The following is a 26234-nucleotide window of genomic DNA, read 5'->3' as shown; positions in this document are numbered from 1 at the left end:
TACAGTGACATGCCTTAATTCAGGTTCAACTCAAAGACTCAGAATTATCAATGCAAATAACAGTACTCTATATGTATAACCAAATGCACTTCAAGAGGGCTTTTGAACGCCTTACGAAATTTGTCCTATTTTACTCTCCGTTCTTAAACCAAACAGGAAGCCAACGAGATTCACCAGACCAAAGAAGTCATTTCTGATCCGTTCAGTCCATACAAGTCGCTACGGCTATGGAACGATATGACATCGATTATTTACGTCTGGTTATAATGTTTTTCATCGAAAAACGGACGCGATGAAGCCCTGGCAGATGTTTATTACAACTTTATTATTGTCTTAAATTAAGACTGATAGTATATTTGACCGGCCATATTGGTTTTCAGTAATCAGACCGAGTTATATCAAGAATATAAACTGCCTCGAAACGCAAAAGCTGAAGCAGATCCAGTGCAGGGTCTTTGCTCTAGGCCCTGCAGTTTATTTCCCATCGCCTGACAAACCTGACTTTTTTCTTTTATATCCGCTTTGTTTGATTCACTACGGTTTTGCACAACACTTCGTCTATTACTGAAGATGGACACAGACAAGTTTAACTATGTGTATAGTTGCGATCTGGACATAAACGTCCAACTGAAAATGTGAGTATGTTTCTGGACCTTAGTCATTGTTTTGATTGCAGAACTGTCAAACCAGCAGAATGTCAACAGAGGCGGAATAAACAAACTGGAAGATGCTATGTATCATATCCATCTATATCGCTGTATGCAATTTAATATGATTTTAAATAATAAATCTCAATTGTATGTCGCTTTGGATAAAAGCGTCTGCTAAATGACTAAATGTAAGAGTGTCTACTGGCCATTTTGATCAGGAGTTCAGGACATTCATCATTTTATCAAATGTCCTGCACTTTTATTTTAAAGGAAAACGGAGGAATCTTCCTTCCATGATATCAAATCGTTGCGATGTTGACCAAAGCGAGCATGGCAATACTGTGAGACAGAAGCGTTAACACGAGTCCAGCGAGAGCTTTTGTGTTTAGGGCTGTCATCTGTCTATTGACATCATTCTTTTTTTTGCCCTCGATCTTAACGAGTCTCTGTCCGTGTACGTGTGGATCATAAATAAAGATCATAAATGATTCTTCTGACCCTCGAGTGTCCACACGCGCATGATGGAATCAGTTTAATTTCACTGTGCGTGCTGCATGCATTACGTTAGAAGAACAGAAGGAAGGAATCACGGGGTGCAAGCAAGCAAACTTCATCATAGGACAGCGACTGTAAAAGCCAAACTGCATTAAGAAGAGCTGTCACCATGTGAAGCACTTGGATTGACGGGATGATTAGGCGGTTCTGACCTTCTCTAGGGGGCAGCCGTGGCCTAATGGTTAGACTTGTAACCAATGTTCCCTCTGATGTGTTTTCTTGCTGAGCAAAACTTTTCTCTATTGGGCGGACATTTCGGCCACCTGAGCAAAAACATTCTTTATACCAGACCTGTAGACAAAAAAAGTGTGTAACTTTTAACTTTAATGTGCTATTTGTATTTAATTTGACCCGTGACTAAATGATGTACATTTTAGGTTACCTGAGAAAACTATATTTTATTTTATTTTTTATTATAGTATAATACACTGCCGTTCAAAAGTTTGGGATCAATAATGTTTATTAAAGACGTTTCTTATGCTCATCAAGGCTGTATCTATTAGATAAAAATACTGAATATTATTTCACAAAATAATATTGTGAAATATTATTGCAATTTAAAATAAAAGTTTTCTATTTTAATAGACTTTAAAATAGAATTTATTCCTATGAAGCAAAGCTGTATTTTCAGCATCATTACTCCAGTCTTCAGTGTCACATGATCCTTCACAAATCATTCTAATATGCTAATTTAAAATAAATGTTGGAAACTATAATAATATAATAATAATAATTTATGCATTTAGCAGACGCTTTTATCCAAAGAGACTTACAGTGCATTCAGGCTATACATTTTTCCCAGTATGTGTAAACAGTTGTGCTGCTTAATATTTTTTTTGGGACCTGTGATATTTTTTCAGGATTCTTTGATAAATAAAAAGTTCAAAAGAACTGTGTTTATTCAAAATAGACCATTTGTGTTCCAATATACACTACTATTCAAAAGTCAGTAATTTTTAAGAAATTAATACTTTTATTCAGCTAGAATGTGTTAAATGGATAAAAAGTGATAGTAAAGACTTATATTTTTAGAAAAATAAATGTTGGAAACTATAATAATATAATAATAATAATTTATGCATTTAGCAGACGCTTTTATCCAAAGAGACTTACAGTGCATTCAGGCTATACATTTTTCCCAGTATGTGTAAACAGTTGTGCTGCTTAATATTTTTTTTGGGACCTGTGATATTTTTTCAGGATTCTTTGATAAATAAAAAGTTCAAAAGAACTGTGTTTATTCAAAATAGACCATTTGTGTTCCAATATACACTACTATTCAAAAGTCAGTAATTTTAAAGAAATTAATACTTTTATTCAGCTAGAATGTGTTAAATGGATAAAAAGTGATAGTAAAGACTTATATTTTTAGAAAAGATTTCTATTTTGAATAAATGCTGTTCTTTTTTAACTTTTTATTAATCAAAGAATCAAAGAAAAAAGTATCACAGGTTCCAAAAAAAAATATTAAGCAGCGCAACATTTTCAACACTGATAATAAATCAGCATATTAGAAGGATTTCTGAAGGATCATGTGACACTATACTGGAGTAATGATGTTGAAAATTCAGCTTTGCTTCACGGGAATAAATTCTGTTTTAAAGTATATTAAAATAGGAAACCAATATTAGAAATTGCTAAAATGTTTCACAATATTACAGTTTTTTTCTGTATTTTCGATCAAATAAATGCATCCTTGATGAGCATAAGAGCCTCCATTAAAAAACAAGGTCAATTATTTATTAGGTTTATAATATAGGCCTAACATAATATAATATCAAAACCAACTGAAGCATTTAAACTGATAGAATAGAAAACCAACTGAAGCATTTAAACTGAGATCTGTAAGTTAAATATATATATTAAAAAAAAAACGTGAACATGAATTCTTCTATAGCTATCTAAACATCCCTTGTTTGCACAAAACACCTGTGTGTGACTGTAAATGTCTCTTGAGTTTTGTGTCCGTTCTGTGCCCATCATCCGCTATTTCCAGCACTTAATCAAGCTACACTTCTTTAATACATGATGACGTTTTATTTCACATGTGATTACGTTTGCGTTGGCTCTCGATTTGAGCTATGTCGTCCGCAACCATTAATATATTCGGTTTCTACAGCGACTCATTTGGCACACATCATTCTCTTTCTATGAAACCTGTAAACCGCATTCACCGGTTCTAACTCTATGTGATGAGACGAGGTGAACCGAGGACTCAAATGCAGAGGATTAGATGCAAACAGAGGTTTATTCTCAAAAAGGTGAACAAAAATAAAGCTGTAACCAAAACAGTGAGCAAGTCTCTGGAGTAATCCAGCTTCGGTCGGCAGAGGGATGCGGACCAAACAGGTTGATTACTTCCCAAGACCCAGCGCTTGCACAGGACCAGCCACCTGAGAGTAGAGCGAGGCACAGGGCAGCATGGCGACCCTCTGGGCACCCCGCGGGAATAGCAGCGTCACGTAATGCTGCGCGGACCTTGGATTCCACCCCCCAGGTGAACGCCGCCACCACCCATTCGGGAGGCAGAATGGGCACAGGGAGGGTGGGACTAGCCTCAGCCTCAAGATCTGCGACAGCGCATCGGGTTTACCATTCTTGGAACCCAGGCGTTAAGACATGGTAAACCTAAACCGCCCAAAAAACAATGCCCAGCGAGCCTGCCGAGAATTTAGTCTCTTAGCGGTGCGGATGTATTTGAGGTTTTTGTGGTCAGTCCAAACAATAAAAGCGACCCCCGTGCCCTCTAACCAGTGACGCCACTCCTCCAGAGCCAGCTTAACAGCAAGTAACTACCCAGAAATCGCTGGACTGCTCTACAACTATCTGGGGTGGGCAAATCAGCAACTGCTTTTACTTTGGCAGGATCCATTCGGATACCCTCGGGAGAGAGGATAAATCACAGGAACGGAACTGACTGTGCGTGAAACTCGCATTTCTCCACCTTGGCGAATAAACAATTCTCAAGTAACCGCTGGAGCACTCGCCTGACGTGCTGGACATGATCGCGCTCTTTCTGGGAGAAGATCAGGATATCGTCAACGTAAACAAAAACAAACCGGTCGACCATGTCTCTGAGCACCTCACTGACGAGTGCCTGGAAGACCGGCGGGGAGTTAGAAAGCCCAAACGGCATGACCAAATACTCAAAGTGCCCCGTGGGGAAAATGTAGCACCCAAACATTGAGCTAAACAGAAAGGGCTCCAAGCCAACACGACGTTAGGAGCCCAGTCAATGTGGGGGTTATGCTTAATCAGCCAGGTGTGTCCTAAAACCACTGGAGCAGTGGGTGAATGGATAAGGAGGAAACAAATCTCCTCAGCATGATTGCCGGAAAGTGTGAGTGTTACAAACTTAGTAGCATTGGTAATACTGGTGAGAAGGGTGCTGCAAAGTGTTCTGGCCGATATAGGCTCGGCCAGGGCAACCCAAGCGTCCCAAGTCCCAAGCGTGTTGCCAGCCCGGAATCCATGAAATCGCCCTCTGCTTCCGAGTCAATCAATGCCAGAACCTGATAAGCAGCCCCATTGAACAGTAACGAGGCTTGGAACTCACAACAACCACCAGAGGGCAGTTAAGTATTAGTGACACTCACCGTACGTGCTCCTTTGAGCTGCCACGTGACCTGCTTCCCCGCAGTAGTAGAGTAGTAGGCGATAACGTCGCTTTCTTACAGTCAACCGTGCTCTCCCGACCTGCATCGGCTCCTCCTCGGGGAAAACGAGATGTTGGGGAGGCGTGTCACTCGCCGCTCCTGACGCGGCTCTAGTGAAATTCTCAAAAGAGGAGCAGCAGTTCAACTTGTTATCCCACATGGCCATTCCCCACTCTCTTGCTTGACCCACCAAGAGCGTGATGGTGAAGGCTACCCAGAACCGCTCCATGGGAAAACATAAAAGAATCAAGGCCGGAAAGTGTGAGTGTTACAAACTTAGTAGCATTGGTAATACTGGTGAGAAGGGTGCTGCAAAGTGTTCTGGCCGATATAGGCTCGGCCAGGGCAACAGACGAAAGTCCCAAGCGTGTTGTCCATGAATCCATGAAATCGCCCTCTGCTTCCGAGTCAATCAATGCCAGAACCTGATAAGCAGCCCCATTGAACAGTAACGAGGCTTGGAACTCACAACAACCACCAGAGGGCAGTTAAGTATTAGTGACGCTCACGTACATGCTCCTTTGAGCTGCCACGTGACCTGCTTCCCCGCAGTAGTAGGCGATAACGTCGCTTTCTTACAGTCAACCGTGCTCTCCCGACCTGCATCGGCTCCTCCTCGGGGAAAACGAGATGTTGGGGAGGCGTGTCACTCGCCGCTCCTGACGCGGCTCTAGTGAAATTCTCAAAAGAGGAGCAGCAGTTCTACTTGTTATCCCACATGGCCATTCCCCACTCTCTCGCTTGACCCACCAAGAGCGTGATGGTGAAGGCTACCCAGAACCGCTCCATGGGAAAACATAAAAGAATCAAGTCACCAAACCCCCAACTGCTCCCCAAGCACCGCAGCAAAAAATGGCTGCCCACTGCTCCGGGTGTGTGTTCACTACTGTGTGTGCACTTGGATGGGTTAAATGCAGAGCACAAATTCAGAGTTTGGGTCACCATACTTGGCCACACATCATGTCCTTTTTTTCCCTTCGTTTCCTAAAAAAAAATCATGTACTAAAAGAAATTTACGCACTGCAGTTTTAAGTTTTAAACAACTTTTAAGTAACCACAAAATTTTGAAAAAAGTGCATATTTTACCTGCGCCAAATAGAAGCGCGCAAACACTAGTTGTGAAGTTCAGTATCGGACACATCAACAAAATGTGAGAGGAGGGAATATCAGAGTTTGGGTCACCATACTTGGCCACACATCATGTCCTTTTTTTCCCTTCGTTTCCTAAAAAAAATCATGTACTAAAAAAAATTTACGCACTGCAGTTTTAAGTTTTAAACAACTTTTAAGTAACCACAAAATTTTGAAAAAAGTGCATATTTTACCTGCGCCAAATAGAAGCGCGCAAACACTAGTTGTGAAGTTCAGTATCGGACACATCAACAAAATGTGAGAGGAGGGAATGAGACATTACGTATGGGTAAACCCTTTTCATCTGAGATGCTGAAGAATCCTGATTGAATCACTCTATTGCTTTGCAATAGCCAATGGCGTTCGAGCATTCACCTGATTGGCGGGCTCAGATTCTATATAGGTGATGTTGGGTGCCAATTAGTGATGGGAAGTCTGGTTCTTTTCCATAAACCGGTTCTTTTGGACAGTTCGTTTCAATTAACTGGTTCAAAAAACTGGTTCACCGGTTCTTTTATGCCCTAAAGTAATGACGTCATTCACAATGATGTAATGATGTCAAGTCTATCGTCATGGGCCGGGATGAAAATACACCCAAAACATTCAAATATATAAAGTCAGTAGACTAGACACATGCAGTAGTAAGCAAAGCATAGTGGCCTGCTCGCCCCGCATCCCTTAGTTCGGGTACCGGGTCTAGTTGAAACACCTACATGCATGCTTGTCAGAGAGCCACAGCAGCGCCGGTGCCTCCCTACACAGTCAAATATCATGATGTGAAACTGAAGACTGGAGTAATGGCTGCGGGGGAAAAAAATCAGCTTTGCCATCAAAGAAAGAAATTACGTTTTGAAATATATTAAAATAGTAATATGGGAAATATAACAATATTTTTTTCTGTTTAATATTACTGATTTTTTTTTTGTTCAAAAACAGGAAAGAAAATCATTGATCAAATTATTTTGTAACCTTGCTGACATTTAGTACAATTGCTCACTATTAAAGAAGTGTGGACATTACTTCTGATTTGTGCTGTGTTCTGACATAATAATTGTGCTGTGTTCTGAAATAGTATCTTCTTTCTGTTTGTTTTTGCAGAGGCAGTCTGGAGGGTAAGAGAGAGCAGAAGAGCTATAAAGCTCTGCTTGAGGACCCCATGCTGCGATTCTCAGGACTCTATCAGGAGAGCTGCTCCGACCTGTATGTCACCTGTCAGGTGTTTGCTGAGGGCAAGCCACTCGCTCTGCCAGTACGAACGTCTTACAAAGCATTCAGCACTCGCTGGAAGTACGTACATTTATTAACTGTTAATTTCTGTGTCACACTGTGGCTCAATTTATGCATGTGTGATTCAATAATGAGTCAGAGAAGGAAACCAAACAAAATGTGGCAGAGATGCTTTGATGAGATATGTAGCATATATATTTTGTACTCTATCATTTTACTTCGATATTTGCACAATAAATGACAAATGTGAAAATATTTTTCATTTGAAAAAAATGGGCTGCCGGTGAAGTCCCCTGACCTGCCTCAGAGTGCCCAGGTGACTCTAACTGTTTGGGATGTGTATGGACCCGGCCGAGCCACACCTGTTGGGGGCACTACGGTCACCCTGTTTGGGAAATATGGGTAAGGGTCTAATGTTTACAATGTTTGTTCATCAGTATTCTTCATGTAAACAAACTAACTGGAAAATGTCATATAATTGAATGCTTTATTGCCCAGCGGGTTTTTTAATTTTTTTTTAGCTGCACTGGTTCCAGAAGTAATTTTCCCATTAGGATTTTTTAAAAGTTCTCATTAAAGTGATCATGTTACACTGAAGACTGGAGTAAGGGCTGCTGAAAATTGTGATTTTCCATGACAGGAGTAAATAAAGTGTTGGGGGCACTACGGTCACCCTGTTTGGGAAATATGGGTAAGGGTCTAATGAAGGGTCTAAAACATTTACAATGTTTGTTCATCAGTATTCTTCATGTAAACAAACTAACTGGAAAATGTCATATAATTGAATGCTTTATTGCCCAGCGGGTTTTTTAATTTTTTTTTAGCTGCACTGGTTCCAGAAGTAATTTTCCCATTAGGATTTTTAAAAAGTTCTCATTAAAGTGATCATGTTACACTGAAGACTGGAGTAAGGGCTGCTGAAAATTGTGATTTTCCATGACAGGAGTAAATAACACTTAACACATATGTTAGTAAGGCAAACACACCAATTAATTGCGCTAGAATGCTTTGCTGAGTTGGCTAAATTCTTTAGTGAACTGACACTGGCACCAGGTATTTTGGTGTCATACTATTTGTAATACTTCTTTTCGAATTTGTTCAGAAACATATGATTCATGTCTTCACTCCAATGATAATTTCATTGTCTTCCAGAGTTTAAGGTGCATATAACCAGTACATTCAGAATCTGTGATTATATCAGATTAATTTGGATTAATAAAATCTGAAGTCACAGAAGAGGAGCAGCGCCAGATGCCCAATATAAAGTCACACAGTTAGTCTGGTGCGTAGATCCAAAACAAACATAAAGCCAGCAGAAATAACAATCCGCACACGGTTATACGCAGGGCTTATACCTCCTCAAAAAATCTATTATTTTAATGCTATATCAGAGGCCGTAAAAAACAAGTGAAAAGTGCAAAACGTTTTCGAGACAAAAGCTCTTCCTCAGTGCCACATTGATTAGTGCACACCTGCACCCATTAAAACATCAATATTCACCATGAACATCATAATATGCACGCAGGCACAAAAAAGCACCATACAATATATCAAATATACCTTAAGACATTCAGGTGTGCACTAATCAATGTGGCACTGAGGAAGAGCTTTTGTCTCGAAAACGTTTTGCACTTTTCACTTGTTTTTTACGGCCTCTGATATAGCATTAAATAATAGATTTTTTGAGGAGGTGTTAGCCCTGCATATAACCGTGTGCGGATTGTTATTTCTGCTGATTAATAAAATCTGTGCATGTTAAATAGAAGGTGAGGTGTTATTAATTATTTAGGGAAGAAATTATTATTACATGGTTAGAGAGACAAACTTGTCATGTTTTGACATTTTAACACAAAAGTTTGCACACCACTACTTTTATCTGTTACTCCCTTTTATCCATCTCTATGTCTCTCACTCTCTCACTCTGTCTACTAGAATGTTCCGACAGGGCATGCATGATCTGAAGGTCTGGCCAGGTGTGGAGGGTGATGGAAGTGAGCCCACTAGTACACCAGGAAGGACCAGCAGCACTCTGGCAGAGGACCAGATGGGCCGCCTGGCCAAGGTCAGTTTAGAAGCCCAACTGAGACAGAAACTGGAGAAATATGCCTTTGGACCGTTACTGCACATTAGGGATATGTTAAATGAAAAGTGGGTGGTGGCAGGGAGAGATAGATGGATACGCTGATTGTGTTTATAGATTACCCAATTTGTGGAAAGAATGAGAATTGAGAATGTTTGTTGTTGTGAGGGAGTGTGCTTGTGTGTGTGTGTGTTCTGTCAAAGGACATGTTTTAACTGCCCTCTGTTCCAGGGCCCAGATCTGGAGATACTTAGTGACGTGAGTATGAGAGAAAACAGAACCGGAATGCTGAATGTATGTGTGTGTGTGTGTGTGTGTGTATGTGTGTGTGTGTGTGTGTGTGTGTGTGTGTGTATGAATGTCAGCTTGTCTCATATATACTTGTGGCCAAGATATAGGATGGGGTATATATTTAGCTTGTATAATTTGACCCACATTTTCACAAATAGGATGAGTATGTTATTTTTTGTGTTTTGAACTTCAGTCATTGACATTTTTGTTGTTTGCGCTCACCAATTTTTTTTTTTTTTTTGAGAATTTATTTTCAACAGTGTAGATGTTACAAAGCACACCAAGTGTTCAGGGGAATCAAGACATTAGAAACAAATTTTATGACACTATAAACAAATGTAAAAAAATATGGCAGGTCAAATATAGCATGTTTTTTACATTTATTTATTTTAAATTTACAATTTTTCAACTCATATTACAACCATGTAAAATGAGCCATGTTGGTAAGTTTGCTAGATCAGTCATGTCTTTAATGAATAACCAAACTTTCATACCCTTTAAAAAAAACAGTCCCATTTCAAAAGGAGGATTTAGAAAAATGTACAGACTAAATAAAAAAAAAGATTTTTGTGCTGGATAATTCAAGTCAGAATGATTTGTTGTGGATGACATAGATAAAGCATAACTTGTTTTGAAAAGGGAACATTCCTTGAAATAATCATGAATGTCATGGACATGATGTTTAGCCACTAAAACGTGTATGGCTAGTTAAATAAAGTCCTCTTAGACTCTTGGTGGCCTTTAGATGAGATGTGTTATTGTACTAACTATTACTAACTGTTTGTTTAGAAAGGGCTGAGTCATCTTGGTGTGCTACTTACTCTGGACTGGCACCCCCTGAATGTTCTTTGGCTGATGAGCATTTTTGTGTGCTTATGCTGGCTGACACACCGCTGTCATATGATTGGCTAAAGGATTGTGCACACAACATCTTAGTTGTGTCTTGGAGCTACTGATCTTGCAGACATGTCTTTTCCCTTAAGTTTTCCTCTCTTTTTCTTTGCCTCTGTGTCTCGCAGCTAACAAAAGCTCATCGTCAGGGTCACATGGTTAAAGTAGACTGGCTGGATCGCTTGACCTTCAGAGAGATTGAAATGATCAATGAGGTGAGTGGTTTTGGGGTAAAAAGTGTCACGATATTAAGCCACTCTAATTTTTGCTACCTCTGTGTGAAGCCCAAATGATTTGTAAAGCTTGTGTTTTTTTATCTACAGAGTGAGAAACGTAGCTCTAATTTCATGTACCTCATGGTGGAATTCCCCCGTGTCAAAAGTGGAGAACAAGAATACAGCATTGTTTATTACGAAAAGGTATAGCAGTTTACTCTACATTTTTTGCTGTTAAGTCACTAATGAATCAGAATAACTCTGTTTACTTTCACTGTTAATGCATGTCAAAATGTGTTAGCTTTGCTTTGCTTTTAAATAACTACTTTTTAGTTGACTAAGCTGTGGTGTTAAAGGAACACCACTTTTTTTGAAAATAGGCTCATTTTCCAACTCCCCTAGAGTTAAACAGTTGAGTTTGACCGTTTTTGAATCCATTCAGCCGATCTCCGGGTCTGGCGGTAGCACTTTTAGCTGTAGCTTAGCATAGGTCATTGAATCTGATTAGACCGTTAGCATCTTGCTCAAAAATGACCAAAGAGTTTCTATATTTTTCCCATTTAAAATTTGACTCTTCTGTGTTTCATTGTGTACTAAGACTGACTGAAAATGAAAAGTTGCGATTTTCTAGGCCGATATGGCTAGGAACTATACTCTCATTCCGGCTTAATAATCAAGGCCCTTTGCTGCCGTACCATGGGGGCAGCAGGCGCAATGATATTACGCAGCGCCTGAAAATAGGCTAACTTCCGTCAACATAACCAACGTGACCACCTGCTTGCACAGGGAGCGTGCTGGGGACTATTTTCAGGTGCTGTGTAATATCATTGCGCCTGCTGCACCCATGGTGCGGCAGCAAAGTTCCTTGATTATTACACCAGAATGAGAGTATAGTTCCTAGCCATATCGGCCTAGAAAATCTTTGAAAATTTTTGAGCGAGATGCTAACGGTCTAATCAGATTCAATGATCTATGCTAAGCTGCAGCTAAAAGTGCTACCGCCAGACCCGGAGATCGGCTGAATGTATTCGAAAACGGTAAAACTCAACTGTTTAACTCTAGGGGAGTTGGAAAATGAGCCTATTTTAAAAAAAGTGGAGTGTTCCTTTAATGTTAACTGGCTAAATAACTATTAAGGTATTGTATTATGATACTGTTGTAGAGAAAGCAGCTTTTCAGAAATCTTGCAAATTTTTAACAGAGCAATGTAATGCTGGTTACTGTAATATGTAATAACATTTAGCTAGAAAAAAGCAGTCCCCCACAATGAACTGAAAATGAGCAGTCGGGAATGCCTACTTTCACAGTCCAGTTCATTTCAGATGGGTAAAAACAAGCCCCAACTTAAATTTTTTTTTCTTGAATGTCTTGTTTTGTTACAGAAGTAAAGTAGGTTGTAGATGCCATTTGTTGACTGTATATTAGCGATTAATCAAACTAAATTGCAAAGCAGTGTAGAGCACTAGTTAAAAATATTCATGTAATAGTTAACCTACTTTATGTAGTACTTAAATGGTTTGTCACATTTCAGTGGTTTTATGCCTCTCTCTCTCTTTACAGGATGCAGATGAATCCTCCCCTTTGCCGACCAATTCAGATATTGTGAAAGTCCCCGACCCTCAGATGTGCATGGTGAGTGGAAAACAAAACTAAAAAGTCAGTTATCTTGGGTTTACGGGTTTGAGAATCAGCTGTTTATGTCTGTCTTATGCTCAAATGGTGGAGGAAATGTTGGCACTTGATAATGTAAAGAATAATTTCACGTAAAATGAGATAGTTGGTACCTGATGGTGTTGGCATTCTGTTGCAGGAGAACCTTGTGGAGAGTAAGCATCATAAACTGGCTCGTAGTTTGCGCAGTGGACCATCTGACCATGATCTCAAACCTAATGCAGCCACGCGTGATCAACTCAATGTTAGTGATAAAGAGAAAAAGAAGTACACAAGAAATCTCCTCTGATGTCTTTATACATACATATTTATATTTATCTGTTATAGATCATAGTGAGCTACCCACCCACTAAACAGCTGAGCTCTGAGGAACAGGACCTTGTGTGGAAGTTTAGATACTACCTCACCACACAGGAAAAGGTGAATGAGCACACTGAAAACCATTCAAAAGTTGGGGGTCCATAATAAGGGCACATAAAATTTAACAGAAGTGACAGTAAAAACATTTCGAATGATAGAAAAGATTTCTATTTTATGGTTTCATGTCAAAATCACATTATGATTTCCACTAAAATATTAAGCAGCACAACTCTTTTCAACTTTGATAATAATGAGAAATGTTTTTGAGCACCAAATCACTACATTAGGATTATAGGAGGATCATGTGACAAAGAAGACTGGAGCAATGGCCGCTATAAATTCAGCTTTGCTATCACAGGAATAAATAACATGTTAAAATATATTAAAATAGAAAACAATTATTTTAAATTGTAATAATATTTCACAATATCATTCTCTACTGTATTTTTGATTTTAAAATGCAGCCCTGGTGAGCAGACGGAAAAACAAAAACAAAAAAGTCTTACCAACCCCATACTTTTGAAATATTCTTATTGTAGTAGTTACCAGTGTTGCCCCATTGGTATCTCAGTTGTAGTCTGTGTCCAAGACAAGATCTCATTGTGGGTGTTTTTCTAGGCTTTGACTAAGTTCCTGAAGTGTGTGAACTGGGATCTGCCCCAGGAGGCCAAACAGGCCCTGGAGCTGCTAGGAAAGTGGCGGCCGATGGATGTGGAGGATTCCCTGGAGCTGCTGTCCTCTCAGTTCACCAACCCCACAGTCAGACGCTACGCTGTTGCGAGGCTGGAGCAGGCTGATGATGAGGTAAAGTCTATGTGTGTGTTAGTCAGATTGTCAGTGGTTTAGATACATTACATTTGTAACTCATTTTTGTTCGCCTGATTATGTTATGTTTTCATAAGTAGTATTAACAATACTTAATTACACATACCATTACCAATGGTAATCTTTCGGAACAACTAAAAGATTGATGCATTAGAGTAACCTGATTCCTGTGTAAATACATGTAATTCTGTTTATCCTTGTAGGATCTGCTAATGTACTTGCTCCAGCTGGTGCAGGCATTGAAATATGAGAACTTCAATGATATTCAGGGCGGTTTGGAGCCTGCCAGTAAGAGAGACAGTCAAGGGGTTCTGACAGAGAGCTCAACAATAGGAGATCGGGACAGGTCAGCTTTAACCTCACAGAACATGCGTCTATGTGAGATGCACTGTTTTCCCCCCAAAGCATTTCTACATTACTTTGCCCAGAATTCCAATAGCTTTCAAAATCTGAATGTACTATCCTCAAAGATAGTTGGATCATATGTACAGTTGTAATTAAAAAAAAATTAAAATGTAAAAACAAAAAATAGTGAGGGTTACAGTGATTTATTTTTCAGTTCCCAGATGGCATCGATCGTCACTGTGATGCCCAGCACGCAGAAAGGCAAAGAGGGAACAGATGGTGAGAATCTAGAGGTAAGTGTAAAAAATATATATATTTTTAGATGGATAGTGGATGTGAAGATTATGTAACCATGCATATGACCTGTGTCCCACAGCAAGATCTTTGCACCTTCCTTATATCACGTGCCTGCAAAAACTCTACACTGGCAAACTATTTATACTGGTGAGTAATGGATCGAGGTGTTTAGAAGTTCTGTTCTTACGATGTCTACAACAGTGTGCCAGTTCTGCCGACTCCATATTAAAGATTTGTAAATGAAAGAAAATATTTGCACATTCTACCGCAGGTATGTAATTGTGGAGTGTGAGGATCAGGACACACAGCAGAGAGACCCCAAAACCCATGACATGTACATCAATGTAATGCGGCGCTTCAGTCAGGCTCTGCTCAAGGTACATTCACATTCTGAACCCACATGGATTATAACAAACTAATGTAAAATGATTCTTAAAATGGTAAGAAAAGTAAATTTTTCTTACTATTACTGCGTTTATTTGATCAAAAATTCAGTAATATTTTGAAATATTATTACAATATAATAAATGTTTTCAGTAACACTTTATTTTAAGGTGACTGTGTTACACGTTACATGTACTACTTACTATTATAATAACAATTAATTATGCATAATTACATGCAAGTAACTCTAAGCCAAACCCAAATCCTAACCCTAACTATATAATAAGTACATGAAGTTAATTAATATTACTCAGTACTTATATGTATAATTACACTGTAACAAGGACACCTTAAAATAAAGTGTAACCATGTTTTCTGTTTTAAAATGTAATTTATTCCTGTGATCGCAAAGCTGAATTTTCAGCAGCCTTTACTTCAGTTTTCACTGTCACATGATCCTTCAGAAATGATTCTAATATGCTGATCTGGTGCTCAAGAAACATTTTATATCATTAATATCAATGTTGAAAATAGCTGCATAATTTAAGTGTGATATGTTTTATCTTTTTTTTCAATTTTAAATTGATCAACTGCATAATATAACTGAAGTTTTATCTTTTTTTTTTAAATTTTCAATTATAACATATCACAGTTGTGACACCGAAGATTGGAGTAATGTTATCTTTTCTTTGATGAACAAAAAGTTCAAAAGAACGGGTTAAGACGGTATTTTCGAAACTGGTACAAACAGTGATTTTTTTTTCTATTTGATTGTATAACCATTTAATGCCACTTATTATACATATTGGTTGATAACTGTAAATAAATGATAAGTGTTTATATAAAAGATATTGTAAATAATATGATAATGTTTTATAATGTTTGTTTCCAGGGTGATAAGAGTGTGAGAGTGATGCGCTCCCTTCTGGCTGCCCAGCAGACGTTTGTAGACAGATTAGTGCAGCTCATGAAGGCCGTTCAGAGAGAGAGCGGAAACCGCAAGAAAAAGGTATGTAACACTGGGTCAGTTTTAATAGCTGCTGTAGATGATGGAATCAGTTGATCAGCTTTTTGTAAAGTTATAAAGTTAGTTGTATCATTTCTTTCTGTCTCTGACAGACGGAGCGATTACAGAGCTTGCTGGCTGATAATGAGAAGGTGAATCTGTCAGAGATCGAGCCCATCCCTCTTCCTCTGGAACCGCAGATCCACATCAAAGGCATCATACCTGAGACTGCAACACTCTTTAAGGTTTTGTGCATCATTCATATCCATTGCATTGTGTAACACATGCATCCGTCCAGCCCTGACCGCTGGTTTTGTCTCTCCCAGAGCGCTCTGATGCCAGCAAAGCTAATCTTTAAGACAGAGGATGGGGAGCAATATCCTGTCATTTTTAAACATGGAGATGACCTGAGACAGGACCAGCTCATCCTGCAGATTATTTCACTCATGGACCAGGTCTGAAGCCATTACATCTCATCACACAGTACCAAAAGGACACAAAGTTTATATCAGAATTCATTAATGACACACAAAAGTCCAAATTTATTCATAGATGTATGTTGGTTTTAAATAAAATAAGTATTAGTAGTATTTTGATTTTTAGTCAGTTGTTATCAATACTTTCTCACTGTCTTTAACAGTTGCTGAGGAAAGAGAATTTGGACCTGAAGTTGACTCCATACAAAGTTCTGGCTACCAGCACCAAACATGGTCAGTACTGCTTCACCTCTTCTGTGCAGAACAAACTGCATGAGCCAGTCAAGTTACATATGGGAGTTTAATTTCACACTGGATGTGTATGATTTGTCTGCAGGTTTTATGCAGTTTGTGCAGTCAGTACCTGTGGCTGAGGTTTTGGCAACTGAAGGCAACATTCAGGTAATGCAATACATCAAGAGTGGTCCAATCCTGCTTCTGCAAAGCCACCTTCCTGCAAAGTTTAGTTACAACTTTAATTAGACACTCCTCAAGGTTTTCCGGATCACTAGAAACTTCTTAGCAGGTGTGTTAGAACAGATTGGAACTAAGCAGAATCGGATGCCCCTGTATTGCATGGTCATAATGACTGCCCAATTATTTCAAATAAAATGTAAAACATGATATGGCCTAGGCCAATTAGTAAATACTAGAAGCCTTATTTATTTAAATAAAAATATAGTGTGCATGTGCTGCATATGTTATTCTATAATAAATTAATTTTATATAATGAAATTCTAATTAATGGCACAATTAGGTATGGCACATACCATATTGTTTTGGATCTTTTAAACACATTTTTCTGTGTTTGTTTGTAATATAAGAAAAAAGTGTCATGTCTTTGTATTTCTCTTGGTTAATTTGTCTCCATGTAGAGTTTCTTCCGAAAGCACGCTCCAAATGATAAGGGGCCATACGGCATCAGCTCTGAAGTCATGGACACATATGTTAAAAGCTGTGGTGAGCTTCAGTTTGTGAATCCATTAATACTTTATTATTTATTCAGTACTTTAAAAATCATAATTTACTTGTACTAAATTAATATATACTTTTCAGCGGGCTATTGTGTCATCACATACATCCTAGGGGTTGGAGACAGACATCTAGACAACTTGCTTCTCACAAAGACTGGTACACTCCATAAGCGCACCACAATTTTTAATGACTTGTAAGCACTGAAAAGAAAAAAAACTGATTGGATATGCTGATCTGTCTCTCTGGCTTGCAGGGAAGCTGTTTCATATTGATTTTGGATATATTTTGGGTCGGGACCCTAAACCCCTGCCACCCCCCATGAAGCTGAGCAAGGAGATGGTGGAGGGGATGGGGGGCATGCAGAGTGAACAATACCAGGAGTTCAGGAAACAGTGCTACACTGCCTTTCTGCACCTGCGCAGGTGAGTTACAAATGGAAGACCTACACTAACATTCAAAAGTTGAACTTTTTGAAAGAAATTAATACATTCAGCAGTGATGCATTAAATTGATCAAAAGTGTCAGTCAGTATTGATAATAATCAGAATGATACTTGAGCACTAAATCAGCATATTAGAAGAACTGAAATGAAGGTTTATGTCACACAAAATACTGGAGTAATGGCTGCTGAAAATTCAGCTTTGCCATCATAGGAATGTTACATTTTAAAATATATTAGAAAACAGTTCTTATAGAGAAGTTATTTTAAGTTGTAATAATATTTCACAATATTACTCTTTACTGTATTTTTGATCAAACCTAACAGACTTTTTTCAAAAACAATAAAATGTCCTACTGACCCCAAACTTTTGAAAAATAGTGCACTTCATTTATGTAGTATATCAGTAGACTAAAGCATAGAAATTAAACTTTTTTTTTTCTCCCTTCATATGCAGATACTCAAATCTCATTCTGAATCTGTTCTCTCTGATGGTGGATGCAAATATTCCAGACATTGCACTGGAGCCTGACAAAACTGTAAAAAAAGTATGTGTGGTCCTCACATTTTGTCTCCAAATCTTCAGAGGTAAAATCAGCTGGGCAGTAAAATAACCTGTTCATTCTTTGCCCGCCCACTGCAGGTTCAGGACAAGTTTCGATTGGACCTCTCAGATGAAGAGGCGGTGCATTATATGCAAAGTCTGATTGATGAGAGCGTAGGTGCTTTGTTTGCTGCAGTGGTTGAACAGATACACAAATTTGCACAGGTGTGTGTATTTTCTCATATTTTCACTTTTTGCCCTTTTTGAAAAATCGGCATGGAAAATGGCAAAGCCTGTTGTCTTTAATGGTAAATTTCAGGATGTTAATAAAAATAAGCTCTGTTGCTGTTTGCCAGTTGCCTGTTGGCCAGTGCTGCTAAATTCTGGATTACACTACACAACTTTTGCACAGATTTTTGCCCCAGTTTGCAGTCTTGATGCTAGTTGCCGTAATTGAGAGTCAGTCTTCAGATTTTGGTCATTCAGAGTTCACAGATTTCACAGAAAATTGCATTGTATGTGATGGATTCAGTAAAAAAAATATATATATATTTTGAGCTGATTTAAGAATACATATTTCATTTGTCACATATCTCCTAGCAATGAAGCACACTTTTCTGCTCAGATTTTAAAAGTAGTGTAGTGTATTCCAGACTTAAAGTTCACACTTCTGTTTATCGGCTATTTTTATTTACCAGCACAGAAAACCCAACATGGCAGAAAATTAATTGTCGTCTTTTACTAATATTTCATGTTTGAAATTGACAGTATTGGCGCAGATGAGGTGATGTTATGGAGGCTGATTCTCACATTATCAGTGAGCAACAGATAGATGAACTGCAGCAACAAATGAATGATGGAGAAGAGAAATGGACACGTGCCAAGGCCACACTAGTGACATCATGTTTTCACCATTCATGCACTAGGTCTTGACTCTGCTGAATATCTTTGTATATATAAAATTGTAATAAAATGAACTGTATATGTAAAAAAAAGACAGCCAAATAAAGATTCCAACTTTAGCATTTGTGTTTACTGTTTAGTATTCAACTTTCATTATATTCACTTTAAAGTTCAAACACTCATATAAAACATTTATAGTCTGTGTTAGTAGAATTCAGTTTGGTGTTTTGGTATGTTTTACAATAATAGTTAAAGAAAATGAATCATCCGTTAAATACGTAAATGAAACCGTTGACTAGGCTCAGTTATTTGTTTAGGTGTGTCCTTCTATGACAGTGAGTGGTTCTGATACATATGGTGATTTTAAAGGTTTCTCTGGATGAGAATGTGCACGTTTCCTTTTGTGCAGTGCCAGTCAGTTGAGTCACAACATCCTATGAGAAGTATTCTCTATGGCACAGCTTGTGTATAGAAATCTGCCAATGGTTTAGAATAAGACTAAAGTTTTTTGAAGTTCAACATTATTATACTTTTCTTGGACTCTTCAGGTTCTATAGATTAAATCTTGCACCCACCATCATTGTCGAAACATAAATCCACTGAGCAACTCTAACGCAAATGTCTTTAAAAAAATAAATAAATAAATATATTTACAAGCCTGAACAGATATATTTACTATCAGCAAGTGTTTAAAAAACAAAAATCATTAAATTAATTAATACTTGCAGTTATCAAGAAAGATACCAAAAAATATGTATAGTGATGAAGAATATACATGATATTTGGTAAAAAAAATTAAGTACAGATTTAGCTTGCATTTCTTTTTTTGGGGGGGCGGCCTACGGTATATGTATATGCATGTTGTTTTTCATGCTTGTGGGCTGTGGTTTATTAAAGCTGAACTTAACCCATGCAGACTTCTTTCTATTCTGCTACATTTGGTCAAGAAGAAACTTGACATTTAAAACTTGAGTCATCTGTTGAGTGCAATAGCAGTGAATATCTGCATTTTAGAAATTCATTTGGAGGTGGTGGCATAATTGCCACGCATGGTTATGGCTTCACAAAAAGTAAAAAATAAAAAATAAAAAAAAAACTTCCCCCTTGTAACTTACTGTATTTCTTATTTTACAACAAATTTCCCTTCACTGTTACAGTAGCAAAATTCAACAACCAATTAGACCTCAGAGAATTTAAGCCAAGTCCACATACACGTTCTCACAAAGGAGGAAATAAGAAGAAAGCATGCATACTTCTATACAAAGCAACTATACAAAAGCAACATACATGCTACAATACGTCTTGTTGTGTGGTGCAACCTTACTGGAGTCAATGAAAGTCTCATTCTGAAGTTCCAGGTCTCGAAGTAAAGCCTGAAAGCAAGTAAAACACCTAAGATGGTCATTAAAAATTATACTTAGTTCATAAATGCACTGAATCCAGTTAAAATGGTTTGTGACAGATTAAACAAACAAAAAATGCTTCTGCATTAGAAGGTTTTGGAGAGCTCCTTGGAGTCACTGCTTTTATTGGTACTAAGAATGACTAAAATGCTTTGCAATATACAGCTAGTGGAGCTTTCTTTACTGTATATCATACAAAAGTAAAAGTACAATTTGATTGGATGACTGTTGTTCCAAGAGTGCTTATATGGACCCTTATCAGACTGATGACACATTTCTGCATTAAATAACATTGTAAATCTCTATATTTTTTTCCTATTGAGGAAAGTCATGAAAATGCAATAGCTGATTATTTCTTTTAGTCTTGGAGCAAATGGGAACACAAAAATAATTTTCTATGGGCTTCTGTGTACCTCTGTAGAGCTGTGGTTCTCTACCTTTATGACAAACTGGGAGTAGTGCTGTCTCAAATTAATTGATTTGGTGATTACTTATGTTTCAAGAATGGTATTGTTTTAAATAAAAACAATAGTTATTAATATACAGTGGGTACGGAAAGTATTCAGACCCCTTTAAATTTTTCACTCTTTGTTATATTGCAGCCATTTGCTAAAATCATTTAAGTTCATTTTTTTCCTCATTAATGTACACACAGCACCCCATATTGACAGAAAAACACAGAATTGTTGACATTTTTGCAGATTTATTAAAAAAGAAAAACTGAAATATCACATGGTCCCAAGTATTCAGACCCTTTGCTGTGACACTCATATATTTAATTCAGGTGCTGCCCATTTCTTCTGATCATCCTTGAGATGGTTCTACACCTTCATTTGAGTCCAGCTGTGTTTGATTATACTGATTGGACTGGATTAGGAAAGCCACACACCTGTCTATATAAGACCTTACATCTCACAGTGCATGTCGTAAAGAAGAACCCAAAGATCAGTGTGGCTGAGCTCCAGAGATGCAGTTGGGAGATGGGAGAAAGTTGTAGAAAGTCAACCATCACTGCAGCCCTCCACCAGTCGGGGTTTTATGGCAGAGTGGCCCGACGGAAGCCTCTCCTCAGTGCAAGACACATGAAAGTCCGCATGGAGGACTCCAAGATGGTGAGAAATAAGATTCTCTGGTCTGATGAGGCCAAGATATAACTTTTTGGCCTTAATTCTAAGCGGTATGTGTGGAGAAAACCAGGCACTGCTCATCACCTGTCCAATACAGTCCCAACAGTGAAGCATGGTGGTGGCAGCATCATGCTGTGGGGGTGTTTTTCAGCTGCAGGGACAGGACGACTGGTTGCAATTGAGGGAAAGATGAATGCGGCCAAGTACAGGGATATCCTGGATGAAAACCTTCTCCAGAGTGCTCAGGACCTCAGACTGGGCCGAAGGTTTATCTTCCAACAAGACAATGACCCTAAGCACACAGCTAAAATAACGAAGGAGTGGCTTCACAATAACTCTGTGACTGTTCTTGAATGGCCCAGCCAGAGCCCTGACTTAAACCCAATTGAGCATCTCTGGAGAGACCTAAAAATGGCTGTCCACCAACGTTTACCATCCAACCTGACAGAACTGGAGAGGATCTGCAAGGAGGAATGGCAGAGGATCCCCAAATCCAGGTGTGAAAAACTTGTTGCATCTTTCCCAAAAAGACTCATGGCTGTATTAGATCAAAAGGGTGCTTCTACTAAATACTGAGCAAAGGGTCTGAATACTTAGGACCATGTGATATTTCAGTTTTTCTTTTTTAATAAATCTGCAAAAATGTCAACAATTCTATGTTTTTCTGTCAATATGGGGTGCTGTGTGTACATTAATGAGGAAAAAAAATTAACTTAAATGATTTTAGCAAATGGCTGCAATATAACAGTGAAAAATTTAAGGGGGTCTGAATACTTTCCGTACCCACTGTATACTTTAATATATTAAACCTAACCCTGTTCCCTGGTGCAGGACCACTGCTATAGATCTTTTAATGGGAACCAGTTTCATCTTTTTAAAATGTAAAAATACTCCTTTTTGTGGTTTAATTAAAATGTAAATTACTCAATATTAACTTATAAAAGCAAAAACACACTTGCAAACGTGCTCATGTAAGTTCAGTACCAAAGATCTGGGCAGCGGACGTTCAGAAAAGGAACACTTTCTCCAGACCAGAAAAAATACTAGGCCAAGAACGATGAGAACAGCACACACAATTATGACGATGAGGCTTTCTGAAGAACACACAAACACACACATGCATGAGTGCGGGCAACCAATGCACACATGTGCAAACAAATAAATGTGTCTTGAATCATTACACCACAAAATAAGTAAAAACGCTTTGTGTAAAAATAATGCATACCGAGCTTTGCTGGTATGTAAACACACTGCGGGAGGCTCGGGGGAGAAGAGGTCAGTACACCCTCAGCTGTGAAGTTGGCCACAGCACAGTACACTTGCCCTGGTGTCAGAAAACCAAATTCCACCTCGAATGGGTTTTCAAGCATCACTTCAGCGGTGTACGCCTTTAAGAAAAATGAATACAAAAATAAAACAATGGAACTCTTAATTTTTAAATCTAAATGTAAACACTTATACTGTAAAGAAATAAATGAACAAACAGAGGTTAAAGGTAAAAAATGGGGTAAAGGGATGTAAAGATGAAAAGAGTTGTGCACCTGTCTGTCTGAGAGGTTCTGTTCGTTGTATAGCGTGACTGTGGCCCAGAGACTTTTAAACTCAGTTAGGGGACAGTAGCATCCCATCTCATTCCCTTCCACATAATCATCATCTTCAAACGTGCAGCTTATGGATGGAGCACAAGGAAAATTTACCGTCACCCAGAGACTCCCATTGGCCATGGAGTTGGTTATGGAGGGCGGGGTGAATTTGGCAGCAGCTAGCATAAAAAAAAGAATAAAAAAAAAAAAGTAAAAAGACCAATCTTACTTCACACCTTTTTCATAATAATAATAATATAGTCAATCATAATAACAATTCACATTTGAACAAATTCTTGTCCGATTATATTAACATTATAGACAGATATAAGATGTTTTAAAACACATTCTTACATATTATGAGTGAATTTATTTCTGTAGTTTAACCTAAACTTTTCAAGGTTTTTGCAATATTCCTTATTTTTGACCTTTATTTGTCAAATATGTAAAACATGGTTTGAGGTTTAATACTGACGATCAGTTATAGGGGTGCAACCCCGAGTTTCATTCAGCCAGAGAAGTTCAGATGTCAGTCGGATGAAGTTGTAGATGTTTATGTTCGGAAAGACATGTGACAGATCACAGCTTTGCCGAGAAATTTGGATGCAGTCTGAAACATTTTCCCATGATGTACTGCAACACAAACACACAATATCAAGAACACTTTATAACAATGCCAAGTACATTCTTTATGGTGATCATCTGGCCATTCATCAGCTGCAAAACTGTGTGAAACAAACAGACATTTCTGACTTTCATTTTCTTAAAAAATGTGACTCAACTACTGGGCATGATTTTTGAAAAAAAGAAAGCAAGTAAAGAGCAAATTGAGCTTGAGCGCTTGTGAGTCATTTTCTGTTTCAAGTGTAATTCAGAGGAAACCAACAGCGTGCCTGAAGTGATAACAACAGCGTATCTGCTCTGGGGCGATGAGCCTGGATTGGTTCTCACTGTGGTTTACTGCTAAACCACCCAGTTTCTCCTCTCACCTCTGCTCCACACTCTCATTTCTCCCCTAAACAACATCTTCCATATCATTCATAATTACTCATGTGTATCTAAACTCCTTTTGTGTGTAGATGACACTCACCCGTGTGTCTTGCTCAAGACAGTGTAAGTCGTCTTAGGGTTGGCATCAGGGCAATCCCATTCAAGATGGCATCCGAAATTGATCGTATGCACACTGATGTCACAGACAGAGACTACAGACTCTGAACGAAACATATGAAAACAAGAACATGTTGCACCTGTGTGTCACAGACATGATCTGAGAACATGCAGTGCACCAGATGAAAGACAGAAAAAAAAGCTAAAAATGTACACTCACCTACATTCAACACCAACAGAAAGAAACATAAGTTTAGGGGAGCGACAGGCATCCCCACAACAGCATGCTATTTTATGAAAACACAAATAAATACAAATAAATAGCTTATCCAAATGCCTTGGCTGATAATATCTCTACAAAGCTGACTGACAAAAATATTAACTATTTATAATGAGGTTAACAAAATACACTTTACCTTAAACAAAAGAATGGAGAGATTTCATTAGCTGTTACTTTCAGCGGGTGAACAGAAAAAGTGAGAAGAGGACAGCTGTCACAGCACAACTTATGCCACAAAACCACACAGTGACTGAACCCACTCACAGAAACAGAACTGGAGAAGAGAACAAAAGCTCTCTCTAGAGGAAATGGTATCAGAAATATTATTAGATTATAGCAATTCATAAATATATTATAATTAAATATAATTCAGATTTATTTTACAGCTACACACACAGCGGAGATCAGAATTAGAGAACAATCTATAAATACTTGATTTTTTTTCTGAAATATTGATAATCGTCACCGCTCAAAATATGAAGGAATATTATACGACTGTTATACTAACATTTTGACAAAATACCAAGGGATTTTAACACAAGTCTTTATTTTGTGGAAAAAACAGAGTAAAATTAGAGAACAGTAATCACTGTAGCACAGAAGAAGATTACAACTAAAATGTTGGAGGGTTACAGCTGTCAGAAATTAGTAGGAAGTGTAGAGGCCCCTGCTTTGAGTGACTTCAGCACATCTGCAGGATATCACTCATTTCTCACACTGCGCTGGTCTTGAGCCACTCTCTTCCATGGTTCACTAACTGTAGTGGGTTTCTTACCCATAACTTTGTTGCCAAGAATTCTCCAGAGATTTTCAGTTGGGTTCAGATCTCTGAGCCGGCCGTTTCATTATTTCATTTCAATGTTGTTGGCTTCAAGGAACTGCTTTACCTGTTTTGCAGTGTGTCTGGGGCATTGTCTTGCATGAAAAACTGCAGGCTGATTGGGAGATGCTTGCAGGGAAGGTAAGGCATGTTGCTGAAGGAGGTTCTGATAAACATTTGCATTCACTCTGCCATGTAGCTGTAAAGAGGCCCAACTCCTGCTGCAGAAAACTTACCCCAAACCTTGACCTGACACTTCCTCCTCCACCTTTCACTGACGACTTTACGCCCTCGGGGTTCAGTCTTTTCCCAGTTTGATGCTGAACATGTTTCCCATCTGACCCAAATAAATTAGCCTTGCTCTCATCACATTTTCAGTGTGCAATTTCAGTCAACTGGCAAGCAATTCCCGTTGCAGTGTTGAGCCGATTCCGCACTGAGAATCTCCGTATTATCCGATATTCTCGTGCATTTGTCTTACATAGACAATCAGCCTTTTTGGGGGACTTGAATGAATTAGTGTAATTGTAAAGCTGCAATATTCTAGAAATCACCGATTTGGAATGACCAACTTCTCTTGCAATGGCTGAAAGGGGCAGCCCTTTGGTCTTCATCTGGACAACCTCCTGTCGCAGGGTTTCAGTCCCCTTACAGCGCACCGCCATCTTGCAATCTTAGTGAAAATTAGAGGAATTCTGCCAGTGAAATAGGGTTCGTCATAGAATTAAGAAAATTAGCACCAGGTGCCAGATTAACACCAATAACAAGGCGGTATCTGTAAGTGTTTTGTAATATTGATCAGAGTTCTCTTTCAAATATTAAATTGTTTTATGCTGTGCTTCAGAATACAATTAATTTATGAAATATGCTTAAACTGCCCTTCTATTCCTGTTATAACTTCAAATAGGACTAAACAGTGACCCTGAAATTCAGAAAAATGTTTTCTAATTTCAATCTCCACTGTAAATATATAACTTCTAGTTGTTCTAATCT

At 38.3% G+C, this 26234-nt stretch overlaps 2 protein-coding genes across 3 annotated transcripts; one reads left to right on the top strand and one right to left on the bottom strand.

Moving 5' to 3' along the window:
- The first annotated feature begins 207 nt into the window (after positions 1-207).
- LOC107588167 (phosphatidylinositol 3-kinase catalytic subunit type 3-like) lies at positions 208-19013 on the top strand. Of its 2 annotated transcripts, XM_016276186.1 has the most exons (25): positions 208-635; positions 7091-7296; positions 7495-7621; positions 9152-9281; positions 10610-10696; positions 10805-10900; positions 12257-12328; positions 12507-12611; positions 12695-12787; positions 13346-13531; positions 13756-13898; positions 14112-14190; positions 14274-14341; positions 14466-14571; positions 15471-15587; positions 15698-15829; positions 15911-16039; positions 16225-16294; positions 16398-16462; positions 16936-17020; positions 17117-17191; positions 17289-17457; positions 17932-18022; positions 18118-18243; positions 18787-19013. In XM_016276186.1, exons 1-25 carry the CDS (start codon positions 571-573, stop codon positions 18799-18801), a joined length of 2637 nt encoding a protein of 878 aa, XP_016131672.1. In that variant the 5' UTR covers positions 208-570; the 3' UTR covers positions 18802-19013. The 2 variants fall into 2 exon arrangements, with proteins under 2 accessions (XP_016131672.1, XP_016131671.1); XM_016276185.1 differs by lacking the exons at positions 208-635; positions 7091-7296; positions 7495-7621 and adding an exon at positions 7879-7910.
- Positions 19014-20189: 1176 nt separating this feature from the next.
- Positions 20190-24601, bottom strand: LOC107588206 (uncharacterized). Its single transcript, XM_016276231.1, has 8 exons — positions 24558-24601; positions 24362-24428; positions 24125-24245; positions 23510-23667; positions 22993-23213; positions 22677-22839; positions 22436-22545; positions 20190-20294 (listed from the first exon to the last, which is right to left on the bottom strand). The coding sequence occupies exons 2-8, from the start codon at positions 24411-24413 to the stop codon at positions 20190-20192; spliced, it is 930 nt and encodes a 309-aa protein (XP_016131717.1). The 5' UTR covers positions 24414-24428; positions 24558-24601.
- Between the last annotated feature and the right edge of the window lie 1633 nt (positions 24602-26234).

Source organism: Sinocyclocheilus grahami, unplaced genomic scaffold, assembly GCF_001515645.1.
Source record: "Sinocyclocheilus grahami isolate Dianchi unplaced genomic scaffold, SAMN03320097.WGS_v1.1 scaffold99.1, whole genome shotgun sequence".
Taxonomy (NCBI): Eukaryota; Metazoa; Chordata; class Actinopteri; order Cypriniformes; family Cyprinidae; genus Sinocyclocheilus; species Sinocyclocheilus grahami.
Note: the sequence above shows the minus strand (reverse complement) of the source record. Positions and strands in the feature narration are given on the sequence as shown.

Bases quoted from the DNA above. Each gene is read 5' to 3' on its own strand.
- LOC107588206 (XM_016276231.1), bottom strand. From the start codon at position 24,413: ATGCCTGTCGCTCCCCTAAACTTATGTTTCTTTCTGTTGGTGTTGAAT. The intron at 23,214-23,509 runs GTCAGTATTAAA...TTTTTATGCTAG, and splicing joins TTGCACCCCTATAACTGATC to CTGCTGCCAAATTCACCCCG. The intron at 22,840-22,992 runs GTGCACAACTCT...TTTTTCTTAAAG, and splicing joins AGAACCTCTCAGACAGACAG to GCGTACACCGCTGAAGTGAT.
- LOC107588167 (XM_016276186.1), top strand. From the start codon at position 571: ATGGACACAGACAAGTTTAACTATGTGTATAGTTGCGATCTGGACATA. The intron at 14,572-15,470 runs GTACATTCACAT...GTTTGTTTCCAG, and splicing joins TCAGTCAGGCTCTGCTCAAG to GGTGATAAGAGTGTGAGAGT. The intron at 17,192-17,288 runs GTACACTCCATA...TCTGGCTTGCAG, and splicing joins CTTGCTTCTCACAAAGACTG to GGAAGCTGTTTCATATTGAT.